Source organism: Phaethon aethereus, assembly GCF_964289735.1.
Source record: "Phaethon aethereus genome assembly, chromosome: 17".
NCBI classification, from domain to species: Eukaryota; Metazoa; Chordata; class Aves; order Phaethontiformes; family Phaethontidae; genus Phaethon; species Phaethon aethereus.
Window position 1 is genome coordinate 8,660,472 of NC_138593.1, and position 18,732 is coordinate 8,679,203.

An 18,732-nucleotide genomic window follows, 5' to 3' on the forward strand; every position below is an offset into this window, starting at 1 on the left:
CAGGCAGGGAGCGGGACCAGCAGCGGCAGGGCCTGGGGGAGCTGTCAAGCCCAGCCGCCCCCCCCCGCGTCCCCCTCCGCCGGCGCCGTACTTACGTGAAAACAAAAAATAAAGTAGTCGAACCCACTAATAAGGCAGCTGCTGTGGAGACAGGGATGTACTTCGTAGGTTTAAACCTCTTTCCAGTGCTGCTGGGCATCCTGTAGTTTACACATCACTATGTAAATCCGACCCGAGAGGAGGGAGCCGGGAGGATGCGGGGACGCGCCGTACGGGGCGAGGGGGCGGCGGGGAGGGGCGGCAGCCGCTGACCTCCAGCACAGGAAATCCCGCCCACCGCGCGCGGCCCGCCCGCCCGCCGTCAGCCCGCCCCTTAAGGTAGCGCGGCGGGGAGGCGGGGGCGCGCAGGCTGCGCGGGGCCGCGCACAGCCGCGGGCGGCAGCCGCAGCCCCTGACGGACAGGGTGGCTGCAACTCAAAACCACCAAACCAAACCCAAAACCCCGCTACTTATGGAGCTCTAGAGGACTGGGCCGTTAGCGCTGCTCCAGCAGTGCACTCTACAACAGGGCCTGGCTGCACGACAGCGCGGTTCGGCAAGGTGCTGCGCCGCTGCGGCTCCCGGCCGCAGCCGGAGGGTCCTTCCAGGAGAAGCGTGTTGCGGGATCAGAGCCTGCGGCAGAGGCAAAACTAGTCAAGTTGGACGCAAATTGTGCGTTGCTGGTCAATGGATGAAACCCTCCATTCGCTGCAGCCAAAGCCGGATTCAGAGTATCAAGAGAACTGATGCGCTCTGCCAAATGTAACTAATTCCAAGAGGAATAACCGAGTGCAAACGGAACTGAAATGACACCGTACTCTGTTCTTTTTAAATCTCACCATTAGCATCAGGAGGCAGAAACCGGTGGTAATTTAAGGTAACATCAGGGAGTTCACCAAACCAGCTCTCTAAAGAGCACCGTGTGAATGGCTCCTCTGTTCACCTTCAGGGGACACCACCCAGAGTCAGAAGTAAACCCACGGGCAGGAGGACGGGTTCAAGGCCACTTGGAAGTTTAGAAATCAAGACCAGCAGCTGCAGCTTGCTGCCTCACTGCTGCTTTCTTCCTCAGCTAATCCCCCCATTTGCAGCTGCCAACATGCAGCTCAAGTAACCACTGCCATATTTGCAGCTTCTGAGTATTCCAAAAATTAAGCTTGCCCTAGAAGGTATATACTCCAGTTCTGTTCTGAAAAGATGTTATCATTGCCCATTTTAAGAGACTAGATGAGCTCCACAGTCCTAGAGATATTAAGAACCGAGCAAGTAAAACCCAGCAAAAAAACAAGTAAGGGTCCTCAACTTTGCAGTTTGCAAAAAAATTGTGAGCATCAGCTGTAACATAAGCAAATCCAGCAAGTTCCAGGCTGAAGGCATATGGTTACGTGAAATCTCAGCTTTTGCTAACAACTGCCGCCCCTCCAAAAAGAAGGAAAAAAGTATTCTCTAGCCCTCCAAGAACAACTTCAGAAATGTCAGGTTTTATCCAAAAGGCACTAAAGCCAGAAGGCAACTTCAAATGATTTGAACTCCAGACTTAGGAGTCTTCTTGAGGAAAGAGAAGGACAAGCATCTACTTAAGTTATTTTCGAGTGCTTGGGGGACACTGAATGTTTCCCATGCTTCGCTACTCCTTATCATACCAGCTTATTGAAATAAATTGTTCTTCTAATCCTTGTAACTAGTCAAAAGGTCAACAACTTTACGCAGAACCAAACTCTGCATACTAATCTAAAAGCCTTCAGGCACATCTATGCTAGCATATTAAATTGGATCAAAAGTGTATTTTGGAAGCAAATCTCAAACCATCACTTACCAGTTTGATGTATATTGCCGAGTGGTCTCAAAATAGGTAACTTGATTCCTTTTCAACAAAAGGAAGCCGGAAGATACATGAGCACGCCTAATACACGCAGGTCATGAGTTAGCTTAGCACCACTTGCGTGACATAGGCAGAGACTTGATCACTTTGATCAGTTCAAGCCTTTTTCTCCTCCCCACTCAAGCAAGCATTCTTGGTGAAGAATTTCAGTTGCAAACAGACCCCTGATTATTTTTCCACTGATATTTTAAACTGGAAACTGTTATTATAAGAAGCATTACAGACTGTTTATGAAGTTTGGTTAGCATCCTGTAACAGACAGTAAAAGACTTGCTCAAATGCATTTCTTGGGGCTTGAAAAGTAGTAAAGAAGTTCTCTCCCAAGTGACAGCCAGATCTGCGTTTTTAGCATGGACATGCATGTTTCCTTTCTAGGTGAGCAACAGAAGCATCCCGTCAAGTTTCTAACATGAGTCATGGAGCAATAAGCACAAGTTCATTTTAAGATACATATTTGGAGTTTGGCGATTTACTTAAAATTTCATTCTTTTTAAGGACAAAGCCTTCCTGGGACATGAACATTCCTTAATGTGAACACAGGAGTTATTCTTAAGGAGACTACTCCTACTCTGTTCCCTGCACCTCATTACTTTCAATTGCATTTTCCTATACGGATTCTCACCTCTCTATAGTCTGCTTCTCAAAGGCAGCTTTGCAAGTTGGGAGGATTCAGTGCTCCTGCTCCTTCCACCCTTCAGAATGGTTTTCACTTTATCACTCTGAGACACTAATGTTTCTCCACAGTCTCACTGTAATAGCCCCAATTTAGAGGGCCAATCTTTCAAGCCACTCCTGTTCTGAAGAGAGGTACTCGGCAGCAAGCAGCTTTGCATTTATTTTTTAATCTCTCAGTCATGCAACACTCTTATAATAAAAGGGGGACACTAAGGATAACAGTGCGATTATGTGCGATCAGGGCACAAAGAACTGTAGGTTTCACAACAGAAAAAGCCTATCCCCAAACCTCAACTGATCTTAAAGACCACTGTGCACGCCTGGCCTGTGCTGCAGAGTCATCCTGTGGATCCAGACACTTTTGCTGTACAACAGTGCAGCCATGCAGAACCAGCACTTCCAAAAGAGGGCTGAGACATTCCATGTTACAAGGCTACAGTGTTATGCTGAATTGTATTTAGAGACTTTTTTTTTCTGCTGCACATTGGAAATTACCTATCAGAAGGCAATAAATTTCTGTAATTTGGTGTCCAACAATTCCCACAGTTGACCTCATTTCCTTCCCACTAATGTTCCCGTTCTTGAGAACGGTCTATTTTCAAGACAGCATAGAGCACTGCTGAGCAACATTCATTATTAAAATGCAAGTATATTTAAAGCCACGAGATGACTTTATCATTCAAATAGTAAGGATGTCCGAGGAGGGCTTGACTAAAGCAGAATAGGCATGTCTCAGAGTTGCTCTCCTGCAACACCTTTATGTCAAGGACTGTAGTTTCTGGATTCACATTACCTGATCAGTGTGCCAGAAGATTTTTGCAGCACTGAGGTATACAGCAACAGCAGCATGAGTTAGGAGAAGATTTAATGACTCCCCAAAGAACTAACACGGCTACAAAGAACGATCTAAAAATAATCTGGCAGAGTATGGCTAGTAATTGCATGTCTTTTTGCAAGATTTTACCCCAAAAGAGAAAAGGCCAACTGCAAGCTGTGTTGGAACCACATGCCAGGGTACCATTTTCAAATCTGGTAAGATGAAAGAAAACTCATGATGGAGCGAGCGTCAAGAAATCTTAATTGCCATGCAATTTTCATATCAAATCATGGCATTAATGTTAGCTGGAAATCTTAGCTACATAAGGTTAAGAAAATTCTTTTATTTTGCACACTTGGAAGTACTGAAAATATTGGTCACTGGACAATTTAGCTCCTAGCCCAAGCTGCTGTCATTACACAATGAACAGAATAAGTAATTCTACTTTTCTTATTGGATTTGCTTACTACAATAATTGCATTTGCCAGCCCATGTAGTACCAGTGATCTGCGAACTGCCCAGGATCAGCAATTAGGTGTTTAGTAAAAGCTGTTTTTCCCTCCAACTTGCAGTGCTCAGCACAGAGGACATCTGGACCATCATGCACAGCATGGTGCTGGCAGAAAGTCCAAGCAAGGCTAGACAGTTCTGGGTACAAGCCAGGCCTATTAAGTTACTCATTAGAACTTCAATATGACAACTTTCAAGTTGTTCAAGTTTAATTGTTACTCGATATATCAAGAAATTATTGCATAATAATGACTTTTCAGTAGCCTAAACAGATACCCACATAATTTTCTAGATTCTCCCAATAGATATTTTTCCATAGCATAGCATTTTAGAACAGTACTCATGCACCATATATTTCCTAACTGCAGTGTTGGGATATGTCAAGTTGCATTTATTATGAGACTTTGTTTACAGACTGATTCCTAAACCATCCCCACAAGGAACTACTTATATTAATGTACGCCTCAACAATTTTGAGGATTCACCAACCATCCCGTTTAAAACTATTAATAAAGTGTAATTCTCCTCCACCAGGATGGAATATCACTCTAAATGATGCTGCTGAAACTCAGAAAGCCAACAGCAGTTCACATACCAGCAAACAAATTAAGATATTAAAACTGATAGGCACTATTTATATGAAGGAATGTAACTTAATTATACCTAGTAGAATAGTTTTGAGAAATATCCTCCAAAGTCAGTTGTTTTAATGTCCAAGCCATCTTTGTTGCTGTTTACATAGCTATAATTGCTTTTATGGAAAAACAGCACTGGAAAACTATATACTTTTAGCTACTTGAAATGAGGACAGCCAGCACAACATGAATAGGCAAGAACTTCTGACACCATTAGTGTCTCTGTTAACTTACAAGCAAATTGCACATCTTGATACAACGGCTAATATCTACAATACAATGTAAATTTGTAGAATCAGGACTGATCAACAACAACAAATGCGGGACTTCACCAGCTTGAAAGTTGAAAATAAGTTTAAGACTGTAAAGTTCATTAAATACTTGCAATAGTCAGACACCTTCCATAAAATAAGTTTGCTGCATCCAGAATTGTGCTAGCGTCTTGTTTGTACTTAAAACATTTGTCTTTATACTGCTTAAAAGCATAACTTACGAACTATGCCCCACAAACCCTAGCTTCACCCTTAATACTTAAAAAGGTATTTCTACAAGTGTGATATATTTATGGATATAATGTAGGTTGCATTTTCACTAGGAGACTATAGTAAACTAATTACACAAACAAGTCTTTCAAATATGAACAGGTCAAGTCATTGGTTAATGTCTGATGTGATAGAAGTGGACAAAGATAATCCATACTTAAATTTGCATATTGGAAAAATACACCAGTAGTCATAAATCTGATGCATTGCTGTAGATACTAATAACTATTCAACTCTTAAACATAAAGAGGGTTTTTTTGCTCCTGTAATTGTCAGTTTTCATAGCTTCAAGATTTCCTTACTATATAACTGCACAAGCTGCTTGAGAGCACTTTGCTTTTCACACAAACTACAGTCTGAGAAATCACTTACATGTGCAGTCCACTCTACAGCTGATTACTTCAAACTTTCCTTCATCAAGCAAAATAATTTTGATTTGTTGCAGTTAGTTTTCATTATCTCCTGACTCTGAAAAGGATATGTTGTCACAGATTTAGTTAAGATTAGTGAAAAACTGGTAATTCTTCTTACTTCTATTTTAAAGAGTAATTCTAGCTAAATCTAATTAGGATGGCCTTCAAAGTAAATCCTAAATAAACCATCATAAAAGCAAAAATTAAAAAAAATTTAATCCTTTATACACCCCTCACTTCACCAAACTAGTGCAAGTTGACACATAGACAAGACCTCAACAACTTAAGAACACTTTGAAATTAGTTTGGCTAATCAAAATTAAGACACTAGCTTGCCCTAGACACCTTAGAAAATACAGCTCACTCAAAACAAGCTGGACCAGCCAGAACAGAGAGGTGCACTGGGAACAGAAGGGCACAAATAAAGGCGAGACTGAATTGGAGAGAGGTTTGGGTTTGTTTTAAATAACCACACCACTTCAGCACTGAAAGCCAATGGGAATCTGTACAGATCAAAAACCAGGAAGGCAGTTTATAATGTTACTGCCCCCACAATCTCCATTTCTACACAAATAGTTGCAATTCAGTATTAATAAGTTACCAAGTTGAGTTTCCTGAACTGTGAATCAGTCTTTTCCTTAGGGAGAAGTTTCTAGTAACGTTAAACTTTTTCATGAAGGTGAAAGGGACTGCTCTGAAAAATGAAGCAGCACAAGGCGTGGCATTTCTGTTGTGGGAAGCCAGAGTTCAGCATGAATAGACATTGGCCATAAAGCACAGCATTCACCTTTGGGACCTGACAGACTCTCCAACTGGGAAATCCATACTCCTAACTCCAGCTGGGCTGGGCTGCGGGTGCTCCTTCACAGGCTTGGACAGTGCTCAGGCTGCAGGTGCTTCCTGCACCAAGTACCTCCCCACACATCTACACAGAACACTGAGGGAGAAAAAGAGACGGTGTATCTGCAAACCTCACAGCCCTATCCCAGTTCTTCCCATGATGAAGGTATATGTACAAATTAATCCCTCATTTTTCAGTTAAATCCTTCAAATTTTTAAATTAAACAAGTTCCAAGACATTTAGTAACAAAATTGAAAGAACTACTCAGACTCATATTTTTGCCCTTTATATACAGGTATTTCTTGAGCATGTTGCATCAAAAATAAAGATTCACAACATTCTCATGTGTGCATGGTGTTGAGAAGAATTTTAATTTTCTGAGTTTTTGGTATCACAGAGAACTTGTTTGATACAAGCTACCTTATTACACAGGGAAAAAAATAATTTACAGTGTTAAAATACAGCAAATTAGGGTGTTTGCAATTTGTGAATGAGACATTATCACTAATACAAGCTTATTCCTGGAGGAAAAAAACCCACACCTATTAGTGTAGTCTTCAAAATAATTAACACAGGATTTTTAGACAAGTATTTTGAACTATTTTTTATAGGAAAAATCTTGTCTATTTTTCAAAGACCTTAACTACCTGTTAAGAAGATACTATTTTGATTCTCACCAAAATTTAACTAAGTTAAATTCATCATTCATGTGTCCTCAGACACTCATCCATCTGGTTTTAGGTACACAAAACCATTAGTACCAACAAAGGCTGCGTTAAGCCTAGCTATATAGCATCTTTCTGCACCTGAAGCAAGCAGAATTGGTACAAATTGCAGACTTTAGCACCTGACAATGCTTTACCAATTCTATTGTAGTTTCCATTTTTACACAAAATGGATTAAAACCTGTTAAAAATCTTCACTTGTACCTTTGCATAAGATTCAGTCATATTCTTAGTAATGCTGTTATTCAAGTAAGGAGTGCTTAAAAAAGACTCCATTCTCTAGCCAACTGCATTAACAAAATTAGATTCCCCATTATTTCAGTCTACATTTAAACATGCTAGGAATTACCTTGCTTCACTGAGGGTAAAAGGGAAAGGAGCCACTATTCAGCTGCAGGTGTTAAAAATACTCTAGAATCCAATTTGTCTCTAGAATCCTAGAGACAAAGTAAGTCTCAACACACCTGTAAAGTGCAGAAATTGAAGATTTGGTGAATTTCTGTACTGTGTCTGAACAGTGAAAAGTTTCTGCATGATCCATTTTTACTATGACACACCACCTTCAAACAGGTTCAGACATTTAAATTAATTTAAAATTAATTTAAATTTTAAATAAATGAAATTATTGCCATTTCAGAAACAAGTATAAGGCAGCTGACATTTTAGCAGTTGCCCACAAATTCAGGAAGGAACTTTTGCATTACAAACCTACGTTTTTGTCAAAGGACTATTTCAATTTTTGAGTGAAGTTGTTATTTTAAGATTCTCTATTGCCTGACAAGACAATCAAGTATCATCTCAATAACCCTGTTAACAGTGAAGATGGTAGGAAAGCATGAATACCTGGTGGGGGCACAAGACAACAGGACATCAGCTAGAACTCTAGAACACTCAGTATACAGTAAACTACAAAAACATTTCAGGGACATCTCTTGGGAGTCCACTACGTATCGGAAAGTTTATCATTAGAATGACTTACACAAAAAAAGCCTTATTTCACCAGGATCAACTTTAAAAGTACTTACTGCTTTTTAATCTGTGGAAGAGCATACCTATGCTAAAGTGACCAGAACATTGACTAACATCTTTTAGTTTAGAAGACCAAGACATTCTTCAGCCAAATGCTATCCAGAGAAATTTTTTACTTTGTGGTCTCTCATAGCTTGGCTCTTTGAGATTGCAGACTTGCATTAAGGATGGTTGTAATGCATGAACTGTAAACATGGATCAGTAAACCTAAACAGCAATGGAAATCTCTTGAAATCATTTAAGTATGCGTGGTTCAGTTAAAGACGGGAAGAAGCGATGGTAATAAAATTAAGCTGGAGTCATCAATACCTAAGCTTAAGACAAATTAAGTCATTCAAGTGTTTCCAACCCTCTTCTGTACAATGTTTGACAGTGAAATCAAACTCACCCATTTTGCTGCGTTCATCACTTTGCCCCTGCAGCCTAAAAATGCATTCCCAGCAAGAGTTCTTTAAATAAAAAGCAAATCCTTTAAATGAAAATTTAAATTTATTTTGAAATTTTAGAATGTCATTGCTATCAATTTAGACACACTGTTTGACATTCAGATGAGAGAACTTACAGTGACTCACGGATAAAGATTTGGCTTTTACATTCAAATGTGAAGTACTTCAGAATAGCTTTGTCTTGGTATTTCCAAACCAGAAACACTGAAGAGCATTTTATTTTGCCTTTCGACCATCTTTGTTAATTAACATACTTTTGATATCTGCTGTACTTAAGGGGAACACGCGCAACACCAAAGGAGTTACTTTGTTTGAATGAAGCAAGTACCTTACAGTTCCAGATTTAAGAATAGTTCCTTGTAGCATCAAAAGGCTGTGCTAAGTAGAAAGACAAGCTTTTTTTTTAAAAAAAAAAGCAACCCCAAAACCCACATCTTCTTCAGGTAGACTGCAGAGCCTGACCTACTTGGAAAGCCTCTTTAAGAAAATAAAAAGGTCTTACAGTCCAATGTTAACATCATACAGTCTTATAGTTTAGCAAGTTTTATCCAGTTTTCATAATTATTTTCGAAACAGTATTATAGAATTCCATCACTATTCCTAACACTACCCTTGTATTAGTGGTTAACAATGAAATTCAATTAATCTATCAGACTTAAAAATTGTGTTGATTTTACTGCTTACTATAGTTTATTTTCCTACTCTCTCTCACTAACTTGAAACTGGATAAACAGAAAACATTTGCAGGGAAGAGATTTGATCAGTTTGCCCATTCTGGCAAGGAGAATGCCCCTCAGGCGCGTACAACATAATTAACTGTTCCAAAGTGAACGTCAGACCACCACTCTCCAAGAGGGACAGCCTCCCACCATGCATCTTAAAAGTTTAGAACCCCTCTAGTTTGTAAAAACAACTCAAGCTCCAAAGCCCTGGGAAAAAACTTACAAATTTTAAGAGTACAACTTTTACGATGTGCTGACATGGGGAAATATCATAGTAAGGTACTCACAGTTAAGGTTCCTTTGTATACATCTTAGTATAAGAGGCTACTACTGCCTTCAGTCAGCAAGCAGCCCATCATGGAAGATCCGGGACCACAGCAACAACTTTGTGCTAGAGTCAAGCATTTGTAAGATTAACAAATTAGGGGCTGGGGGGGGTGGGGGTGTAAGCAGAGCTTTTGTTTTGTAAGAGGAAAATACTTCTCAAGTCTCATGTAACACATTTTCTCCCCGACCCTGACTTCTCACTGTCTGATGGAACATCATTAATGGTGTGCTCTATCGCCTGATGCCAGAGGTCTGCTGCATTTCAAGAATCACAGGCAAATTCCCTGCTCAGGAACACAGAGCAGAAAAAGTGTGAAAGGTCTTTTATATTGCAGTTTGAGAGGCCACGTAAGAAACATGTATGTAATTTTAATCCTCCCTGTTGGTAAAGTTTGTTAATCTAGTTAATCCAAAGGTATGATATGTATCTCAACACCCAAGGAAACAAGTGTATTCATAAGTCTTTAAAGTATATAGAAAACTCAGTTCTGTCCTCTGATGCTGTTTTCAAGTTTGTTTTATTCACTCTTTTAGATGACTATAAATAAGTGTTTCCACTATGGAAAAGAAAGTTAGCACAGTACATTTTCATGACTGGGGAATGGATTTTCTGAAGACATCTTCAAAAGGGCAAAAGCTTAGAAAAAACAACCTGAACGTTTAATTCAGTTCCTTATAAAGTCCCTTGTAAAAATTAACAAAAAAAAAAAAAAGAAAAAGAAAGAAAGAAAAAAGTAAAGGAAAAACTGCAAGGCCCAGGATGATTTATTGCTTTTCTTCAGTTTTTTCCTTGGTCTCTTTCTTCTCAGATTCTTTGCTCTCTTCCTTTACAGAAAGCTCTTCTAGTTTTTCAGCAACTTTATCAGCACTATCATTTTTGTCTGTGCCTGCTAAGAGATTGATTAGGAAAAAGGTTACATACAGGCAGTAATGGATTTTTCTGTTACAGAGGAAAGAGTAGAAGTGGAGGGTGAGGGGTATGGGGAGAGACAGCTAGCATTAAGAACAAAAGTAAAGAAATTCTTCACTGAGCACTGGAATGATTAATTCAATTCCTTTTCCTTTGGAAGTTATCACAGATGTCAGAATTTAAGAAATACCACTTGCTTATTTTAATCACTAAATGATGGCCTAATCATAGCGACCGAGAAACATGTAACATTTGGTCAGCTTTGCTGCTACCAGTAACAGACTCCATACAGTGTCCAGTCAAGTAAATGTCTCAAGTCCCTACCTTCTTGCCTATCTTAACCAACAAACCAAAAGTCAAGTTCCCCAGTTTAAAACTGGGGAATAGGAAGTTCTTAAGATTGAAAAATTCCAATCTAAGTATCTTGAAGAGCATTGACTGCAGGCCACTAGTAATCTGTACTTTAGAAAGATAGTAGTGTTTATTTTACATGGTGAGATACCTTGTGACATAGTAAATTCTATGAGGCAGTGCATTAATCTATTAAATAAAGAGACCTGTGAAGAAAGGCTGCAACTTCATACAAGCTAACAATTATAAAAACTAAGTATTCTACTTGCATGATTATATATTTGTGGAATTTGGGAAGGGGAACTGGAAGGAGGAAATATCACTGTGGTTGCAGTGTTCACGGTTCACTTGTGTACTATAAACCCACAAACACTTCCTTAGCCTTTCCAAAAAAGCAATGTCCCAACAGCAGTTGTAACAGCCTTCTACAAGAAAGAAGGCAATTATCACTCCTGTGAACTATTACTCTTGCAGACAGAAAAAGCACCTGAACCGAAGACTGCAGTTCAGTACAGAGTGAGTCTGCTAAAACATAATGATACTCCAGGGGTCTATAACCACGCAAACTGCTAAAGAGTGGCATGGTCCTGCACTTAAACTTTTAACCTTACCTTTCTTTGCTCTCTTGTCTACTTCATTCCTGCATTCTTCAAATTTTGCCTTGAATTTCTGTGCATCTGTTTCAGTAAAGATAGAATATTTTTTCATTAGTTTTACCTCCTTTTAACATTGAATACTTCCAGTATTGAGGAAAGATTCCCAAGAAGTTTTGCGTAAACAAAACTTGTAGGCACTTAGGAGTAATCTAGTTTAAAAATCATACAAGATGACATGCAAAATTCTTGAATCACCTCTTTGCGCAGAAGCAGTTTATTTTCTTTAGCATGTCTATTAAAGCAGTTTATTTTGCAAAATACTTAAAAACATAATTCCAGAAGGGACTGTTTTGTAGTTATTGCAACTTCCAGCTGTCCCTAGCCTACAGGAACAAGAATATGATGTCAGAGACTGCTAATATGACTATCTGTGTGCAAAAGACTAAAGATTAGCTTTGAACTACTATCCTTGTCAGCTACATTATACCCTAAAAGATGTCCACATCCTTACCATAACTTAGAGCTCTTAGCATCAAGAACAGAAGATAAAGCCTGTTTCATTAGTACAGCGTTCATATTCCATACCGAAAGGCCTGGACTCAAGCTATTCCTGACTACAATAGCATAGGAAGCATAACGTTCATTATGTTTTGGTCTAAGCCACCACTTGATTTAACAGTCATTCCAAGCAGTTGATCAAGTTAGAGTAATGTTTCTACACAGTAATACAAGCATCAAGACACAAAAGTGGATCAGGCAAGGTACCTTCTAACACCAGAACTATAACGAAGGTAATTTGGTATACCAGCTCGGTCTGACTGACCACACGAGGTCACTGTTGCCCCACAGGAGTTCAGAAGCCACTATGAAACTAGTCCAGGAAGTATTTGTATCGATTCCTTTTCAAGCATCTCGAAAAGGAAAGATAGTTGAAGGGCATACTTATGTCTGTTCACCTCTCACCTGTTTAGTCAGTACTGCAAGGGGTAAACAAGCAAAAAGGACTTCTCCCTCAAGACAAAACACTCAATAAGCTGAACAACCTCTACCAGAAAGAGGGAAAGACTTTTCAAAGATGAGCAAATAGTTACCAAAACTCTTTAATTTCATATTTGATTAAGAAAGAAGCAGCACTATGCAGGTGGATCACAAAGATTCACTTGGCTAAACAATATGATGTTGAAGACTTGAAGGAAGCAAGCAAGATATACTAAGTTCTTCCCAGATGTAGGCAAATCCATCTAGTTTTAAAACATACAGCCACTTTATTCGCCATCTAGCATGCAGGGAGAAGAGGTGGCTAACACACTAAAGTTGTGTGGGAAATGGTAAAGCAGGAAACAACAACATTTCTCCTCTTCCATTTTGCTTTGTTTTTCCAAGGAAAAAAACCACTTGGATTCAATCCTAAGGAGTTGGGAAAGCTACACTATCATTCAGCTCTACTAGTTGATCCATATATAATTACAGACCTACTTTCTGTTCTGGTAGTCAATGCAGTCACTCCAGAAAAACCCACCAACTAGTAGGATAGTTGTGTTTGACTAGCACTTTTCACTGAGTGTTCCATTTAATCAAAACAAAGAAGATGCTACATACTTCATTAAAAAAAAAAAAAAAGAGCCACAAACAAAAATCTTATGTTCTGCTAATACAGATGGACCAGAAATCTCAGGTCAGTATTTCCTTGCTTCTAATGCAAAAATGTTACCTTAACTACAACTGAGCACCTGAGATAAATGAAAGCAAGCTGCATCTATTAATCTCTACGCCATAGTATTACTGCTTTTAGTTTTATTCTAATTGGTATTACACTTGCATGAAATGGTTTAAGTAAAAAAAACAAGTGCCTAGGGCAGAAAGCTCTATAAATATCACTGGAGACCTAATTATTACACTATTTGTCAACACATATGGTTAAGAGATTAACTCGCTTCTCTCAGCTAAAGCAGTAATTAGCTAACACTACCATGCAGTGGTAAGATATAGCATATCTACAACAGTGGTTTTCAGTAGAGTTTAGACATGTGGAGTAACATAACAGTATACAATCAATGCAAGTTCAGTGCCAGTCTACTCACTCTCTGCATTTAAAAATCGGATTGCCAGAAGTTCAGGCTTGGGGCTTTCATCTGCAAAGTCAGCATGTGTGTTCCAGACCCATGCCCTGTCGCTCCCAGCATTAGGCTTCAGCTCCATTAAGGGTGTGACTGAAAAGAAAGCATTAAAAGATGTACACAGCACAATAGTAAACGTTTTCCACACCAGCCCTCATAAATCTTATTGACAACTGACTGTGACAGTTACGTAAAGCACTTTACACAGAATTACTTTTGAATAAATAAAGACAATGGTGCCCATATATATTTTTTCTTCTGTCCTCAAAATGATGAGAGACCATTACTGTATAAAAGAATGCTAGATTCCCTATTGTTAAGAAACTGAGAGTTTGATTCAATTCTTGTTTAAAACAGATGATTATGATGCCAAGGGAGATGCAGTCACTAAGCACAACAGTCAAATGGTTTAGGAGAAAAATGCACCCAGACAAACAGCATTTGTTCTTCTTTTGCACACTGAAAATACTACGTCGCAAACAATTATTTTTAAAAAAGCATTATTCCTACAATTAGTCATCAAATTAATTTTCAGGGTCATTTCTCTCCCATCAGTTTAAAGCTCTGCCACAAGGTATTATAGAGTTCTATAGTGCTGCAAGATGTGCACAGCATATTTTCAGCCTATTTGTTCCTTCCCAGTAAATGGTGCCCTTTCCCTCCAAGACACTACAATTACTTCACCTGACTGACTGGAGAAGTTGGAATCTTACTTTTCACACTACACTAAGACTTCTTACATTACACATGTGCAAAGTTTAAGCAGGGCTTTTTTTCTCCCCAACCCGTGGGTCCTTCATTTAGTTCAGCAGAAATCTGAAGTATACTCACTTTCTGGCATTTTTAGTTTAGAGATCAAATTGCATTTTGTTTCATTTAATGTTTTGAAAAAACAAAAAAAACCCCAAAAACTTTCAGCATGAACACTATAAATTTATCAATTCTGTTTTGCATATGTACAGCATTTATTTTCCTAAACAAAAGGTTTATTCTTATTGGTTGGTGACTACACTGCTTTCATATTTGGCAGTTCATTTAGTAAACAGAAACACCTGTGTCCTCTGAATAGTCTGACTTTCTGAAGAAAGCTATCCAAAGAAAACAAGCATTTTTGCTGACTTCAAATTTGTATTAAGCTACTTAAGTTATTTCAAGTTACCTAAATGTAGTTTAACTCCACAGAATACTACATACTCTTCATACAAAAGCGGAGTATTACCAAAGCAAGCAAGTAACAAAGTATTACCAAATTAGTCTACTTGTTGCTAGCCGTATTGCCTTTCAAATCTGTCTTGCCCTTTCAAGTTTATTTTTATTCAGAGGATCAAAGGAACAAACCTCTCCTGCTCCATCAGTTCTCAATACACATTCTTTTTGAATGAGTTGGCTGAATATACCACATTCATTTCAGTTTATTACACAAGCAGAAAAAGGCAGCCACAGATTAGTTTAGTACCTCAGTATCTGTTTTCTGATGGTTAAGCGATTGCTTCTACCAATTCAAAAGTTGAGCTCAAAGTAGTAAGTTATTACGATTGCTTATTTAGCATTCTTTTTATGAAAAAAAGCCAGCATACATTGATTGCTTATCCTAAACAGTATTAAGATCTACATTATCTACACTTTATTAATCATTATAACCGCCCCTGCCCCGAGAGCAATCACACAATGTGTCTCTATCCCAGCTAAATTTTAAAGTGTCTTTAGAACACTACCAGAGACTGAAGAAAAAAACCCCAAACTTTAAGACTCAGCCTTGCAGGCAATCACCAAAACCAGCTAGAACTTCTTTCCACTAATAAAAATAAGCACTCATCACATTTGATGCTTGTAGCCTGGTGTGCAAAGCAAGAGACAACTGCATTTACATAAATTTGGCGCCGGTTTAAAGACATACAGCAATTCTCTAGCTGCTGCTGGAAAGACACCGAGGTCTTAATCTACAATGTACAATTCTACAAGCTTATTTTTTAAAACAAAAACAAAAAGCATAGCAATGTATAACATACTATAATGGTTTGCACAGATTTTTAGGGTTTTATCCCTCCTCATGAGGAGGCGAATTGTTCCCTTCTCCTTGTGTTTTAGGAGTTTTACATCACCGGTTCCTCGTTCTTTCCATTCTGGAAGGTCATTCTCAGATGCAAATCGGAATAGCTTTGCTCGCCTTGAACAAGAGAGAATTTAAGAAGTTAGCCTGCATGTAGAAACATTTATTGAAACAGCAGTTGTTTTTTTAAACGCCACACACAAGGAAGAAAACAATTCCTTCTGTAAGGTTCCCTGTTCTACTTTAGCATACAAATTTAGAGACTGGTATGATAAATTCAAATATAATAACACGCTATTAGGAATTGTGTAATAGCTATACTAAAATTCAACAGGTTTAACACACTTTTGTGTTCGGACACACTTTAGGGAGATGATAAACATATCTGTTGTAGGCAACCTTTTAAATTAAGGTAGCTAATTAACAGGTTTTGCTATAGCTAGAGTTCTTATATACATTATGAACACAAGTGCTCCATCTAACCAGCAGTATTTATTAATTCAAGAAATTGAGCAGGTTGAGGCTAAGTGAAGACTCTCGTATAATTCCAAGCCCAGCATTCGATCAACTGTTAACAAAGTGCTTCACCCTCTAGAGTCACTCATTTCCTCTTAACTCCAAAAACCTAGTTGTTGCTATTCTTAAATCAGGAATAAAGGAAACGTAGTGCTGCACTGCAGTGCAACATACCTGTTTCAGAACACCACTGTTTAATCTTTCAAGATGCCAGTGTGCCAAAAGAGAAACAGGAGTAGTTTGGGACATTAGTCAAAACTGACCTAAGAGACAGCCTGAGCTCTGCTAGTGAGGAGTTTAAGACACTGCTATAGGAAAGGAAGCACCGGCTCACACTACAGGATATATATGAAAATATACTTTTCTACAAAAGAACAAGGGATAGGGACTTGTAATAATCCAGGTCCTTCAAAAGAAGGTGTCAGATGTTAGAGCAAGCTACTCTAAACAGATGCTCTGATGCAGACAAACTACTTTCTTCTAAAGCAAGTAGTCCGGCTGGCACTCAACAGGCGATTTCCCCAAGTTAAACTATCATAACCATCAGCATTCAAAAAAAGGATTCCTTTCCTCCTTCACCCCTTTTTAGACATAAAAATGAATCTACAGACCACTAGAACTTACACTATTGTTTCCCCCGCTCCTTTTTAAAGAAAAATATTTCTTCTTTCCATCTGATACTGCACATCACGTATGCAGAAAGGCCTAATGGTCAGGGATCTCACCGCATTACTTGTCAGAAACAGACCATCGCTTTAGCTTTTACCATAATCTGTATAAGGAGAACTCAAATCTCCTTTCCAGATGAACAATAACCATCTGCATTAAGTAAAAGAACTATTTTTTTAAACCTATTTAAAGCAAACACATCATGGATCAAATTCCAAACACTTCTTAAGCCTTTAGCCTACATGTTTCTTGAAGCAGATCACACAACTTAAGCAAGCTATCCTGATTTGACAATAAGCCCAGTCTAAGGATAAAATTGTTTAAGACAACAGAAAGATACTGCCACAAATGCCTCAATATTCTACTGCATCTATTGCTTTCATTGTTTCAGTGTGTCGTACATCACCCTTTACAACCAACTGGGGATGAACAGCAGCAACATTATATACATCTCATTGTTTTCCAATACTTGTTTTATACTGTGATCACACAAGTTCAAACCTCTAATTATTATCCAAGTTAATGTTTTCTTTAAGGCTAAACTATACTAAATCCAGATATGTAATATCAGCTCCCTTCCGTTGTTCCAGACTTCAGAGTTTCTTGGGACATTACTTAATCAATCATCCCCCCACTGAATCTCTGCCACCACAGTAAACAACCAACTTAGATTACCACGTCATACACAGAGATTCCCAACGAATTATCTAGCTTTTTATAATCACATTAGATAATATACAGAAATATTCTACTTACATCTTAAAGAGTTCTTCCTCATCCTCTTCCAGAGTTTTTATTTCTTGCTCAGGAAGGGAAACTATGGGCTCAAATTGAGGATCATGGTTAGAATCATCTGCATTTTCAGTAGAAGTATCATGCTCCTCATGTGTTTCCTGGAGAGAGAGAAAAAAAACCAAAAACCCAAAACTTGCTATGTACTTAAAATCTGAAGTACTCATATCTCTGTTTCAAATTAAAACATTTACGACTATTCAGCAATTAGATCTTCGTAACTGAAACACCCTGTAACAACAAAGAAAAGTTATTATTGCTGACAGCAAATGGCTTTAAAGCTAACATAAAATTATACTAAGAAAAAACCCCAACATGCTCTTGCAGTGCTAGATGTTTTAGTCCTACCACTCTTACTGTGCAGAGGCTTGGCCTTAGAGAAATAGCTCTTGGTTATGGAAAAATAATAGCTTCAACTATTTTTCCTATATAACGTATTTCATGCTACTAAAGCACTATTATTTCTTAGTGGCAAATGACCTATCATTAATGGGGAAAAAGAAAACACAACAGCAAAGCAACCACCTAACCCAGCTTGAGGGACATGTTACATTCAGAGCTTCATTATTCTACTCTTACGTATTAGAATCACCCACAAAGATATTTTTGAAGCATAGTTGCAACACTCATTAAATAATTTAAGTTTTTTGCTTGAAGACTCTTTGGGGAACTTTAGGTTATGGATAAATGGCCAAAATACTACTTCCTACTTCATTATTTAGAGATCTGTCATAGCATTCATTAAGCTTAAGAATTGTTTTTAGTATGTGACTAGTAAATAAATGATAAACATCTCTAATACCTCATACCATACATATGCACTGCTAAGAAGCATTCAGCAGAGAAGCCTAAAAGGGAGATTCATCTGCAAGTTTAATAAGGCCACAAACAGCTATCTTGGGTCAAGAGAACTAATTTGGGGTTTTTTGTTGTTGTTTGAATAACAGAGAAAGGAAAAAGTCTATACATTGAAGAAACTTAAATCCCATTTTCACTTTAGGGATGAAAGAGCCCACTCTCACAAGCTCTATTTTGAATATCCTTTACAGAGCAGGCACACACCACATGTGCATAAAGCAACTGAAATGAAGCAGTCTATTTTTAATAAATAATTAAAAAAAAAAGAAA

At 38.3% G+C, this 18,732-nt stretch overlaps 2 protein-coding genes across 4 annotated transcripts in view; both read right to left on the reverse strand.

Moving 5' to 3' along the window:
- Positions 1-401, reverse strand: part of ZDHHC8 (zDHHC palmitoyltransferase 8) — a gene marked incomplete at its 3' end in the record, with an annotated part of 118,942 nt that extends 118,541 nt beyond the window's left edge. For both annotated transcript variants that reach the window (XM_082007861.1, XM_082007860.1), the window contains exon 1: positions 96-401. In XM_082007861.1, coding sequence (XP_081863987.1) covers positions 96-199 — 104 coding nt within the window. In that variant the 5' untranslated portion in view covers positions 200-401. The remainder of the gene's footprint in view (positions 1-95) is intronic.
- Positions 402-9,896: 9,495 nt separating this feature from the next.
- RANBP1 (RAN binding protein 1) lies at positions 9,897-17,879 on the reverse strand. 2 transcript variants are annotated; one of them, XM_082007501.1, is made up of 5 exons: positions 17,569-17,879; positions 15,587-15,744; positions 13,542-13,670; positions 11,476-11,541; positions 9,897-10,490 (listed from the first exon to the last, which is right to left on the reverse strand). In XM_082007501.1, the coding sequence occupies exons 1-5, from the start codon at positions 17,769-17,771 to the stop codon at positions 10,369-10,371; spliced, it is 678 nt and encodes a 225-aa protein (XP_081863627.1). In that variant the 5' UTR covers positions 17,772-17,879; the 3' UTR covers positions 9,897-10,368. The 2 variants fall into 2 exon arrangements, with proteins under 2 accessions (XP_081863627.1, XP_081863626.1); XM_082007500.1 differs by having other exon boundaries at positions 9,897-10,493.
- Positions 17,880-18,732: the final 853 nt, after the last annotated feature.

Excerpts from the sequence above, each read along its gene's own strand:
- RANBP1 (XM_082007500.1), bottom strand. The coding sequence starts at position 17,771 with ATGAGTACTTCAGATTTTAAGTACATAGCAAGTTTTGGGTTTTTGGTT. Across the intron at positions 15,745-17,568 it reads GAGGAAGAACTCTTTAAGAT|GCGAGCAAAGCTATTCCGAT; the intron begins GTAAGTAGAATA and ends CTCTTGTTCAAG. Across the intron at positions 11,542-13,541 it reads CCGATTTTTAAATGCAGAGA|ATGCACAGAAATTCAAGGCA; the intron begins GTGAGTAGACTG and ends TTACTGAAACAG.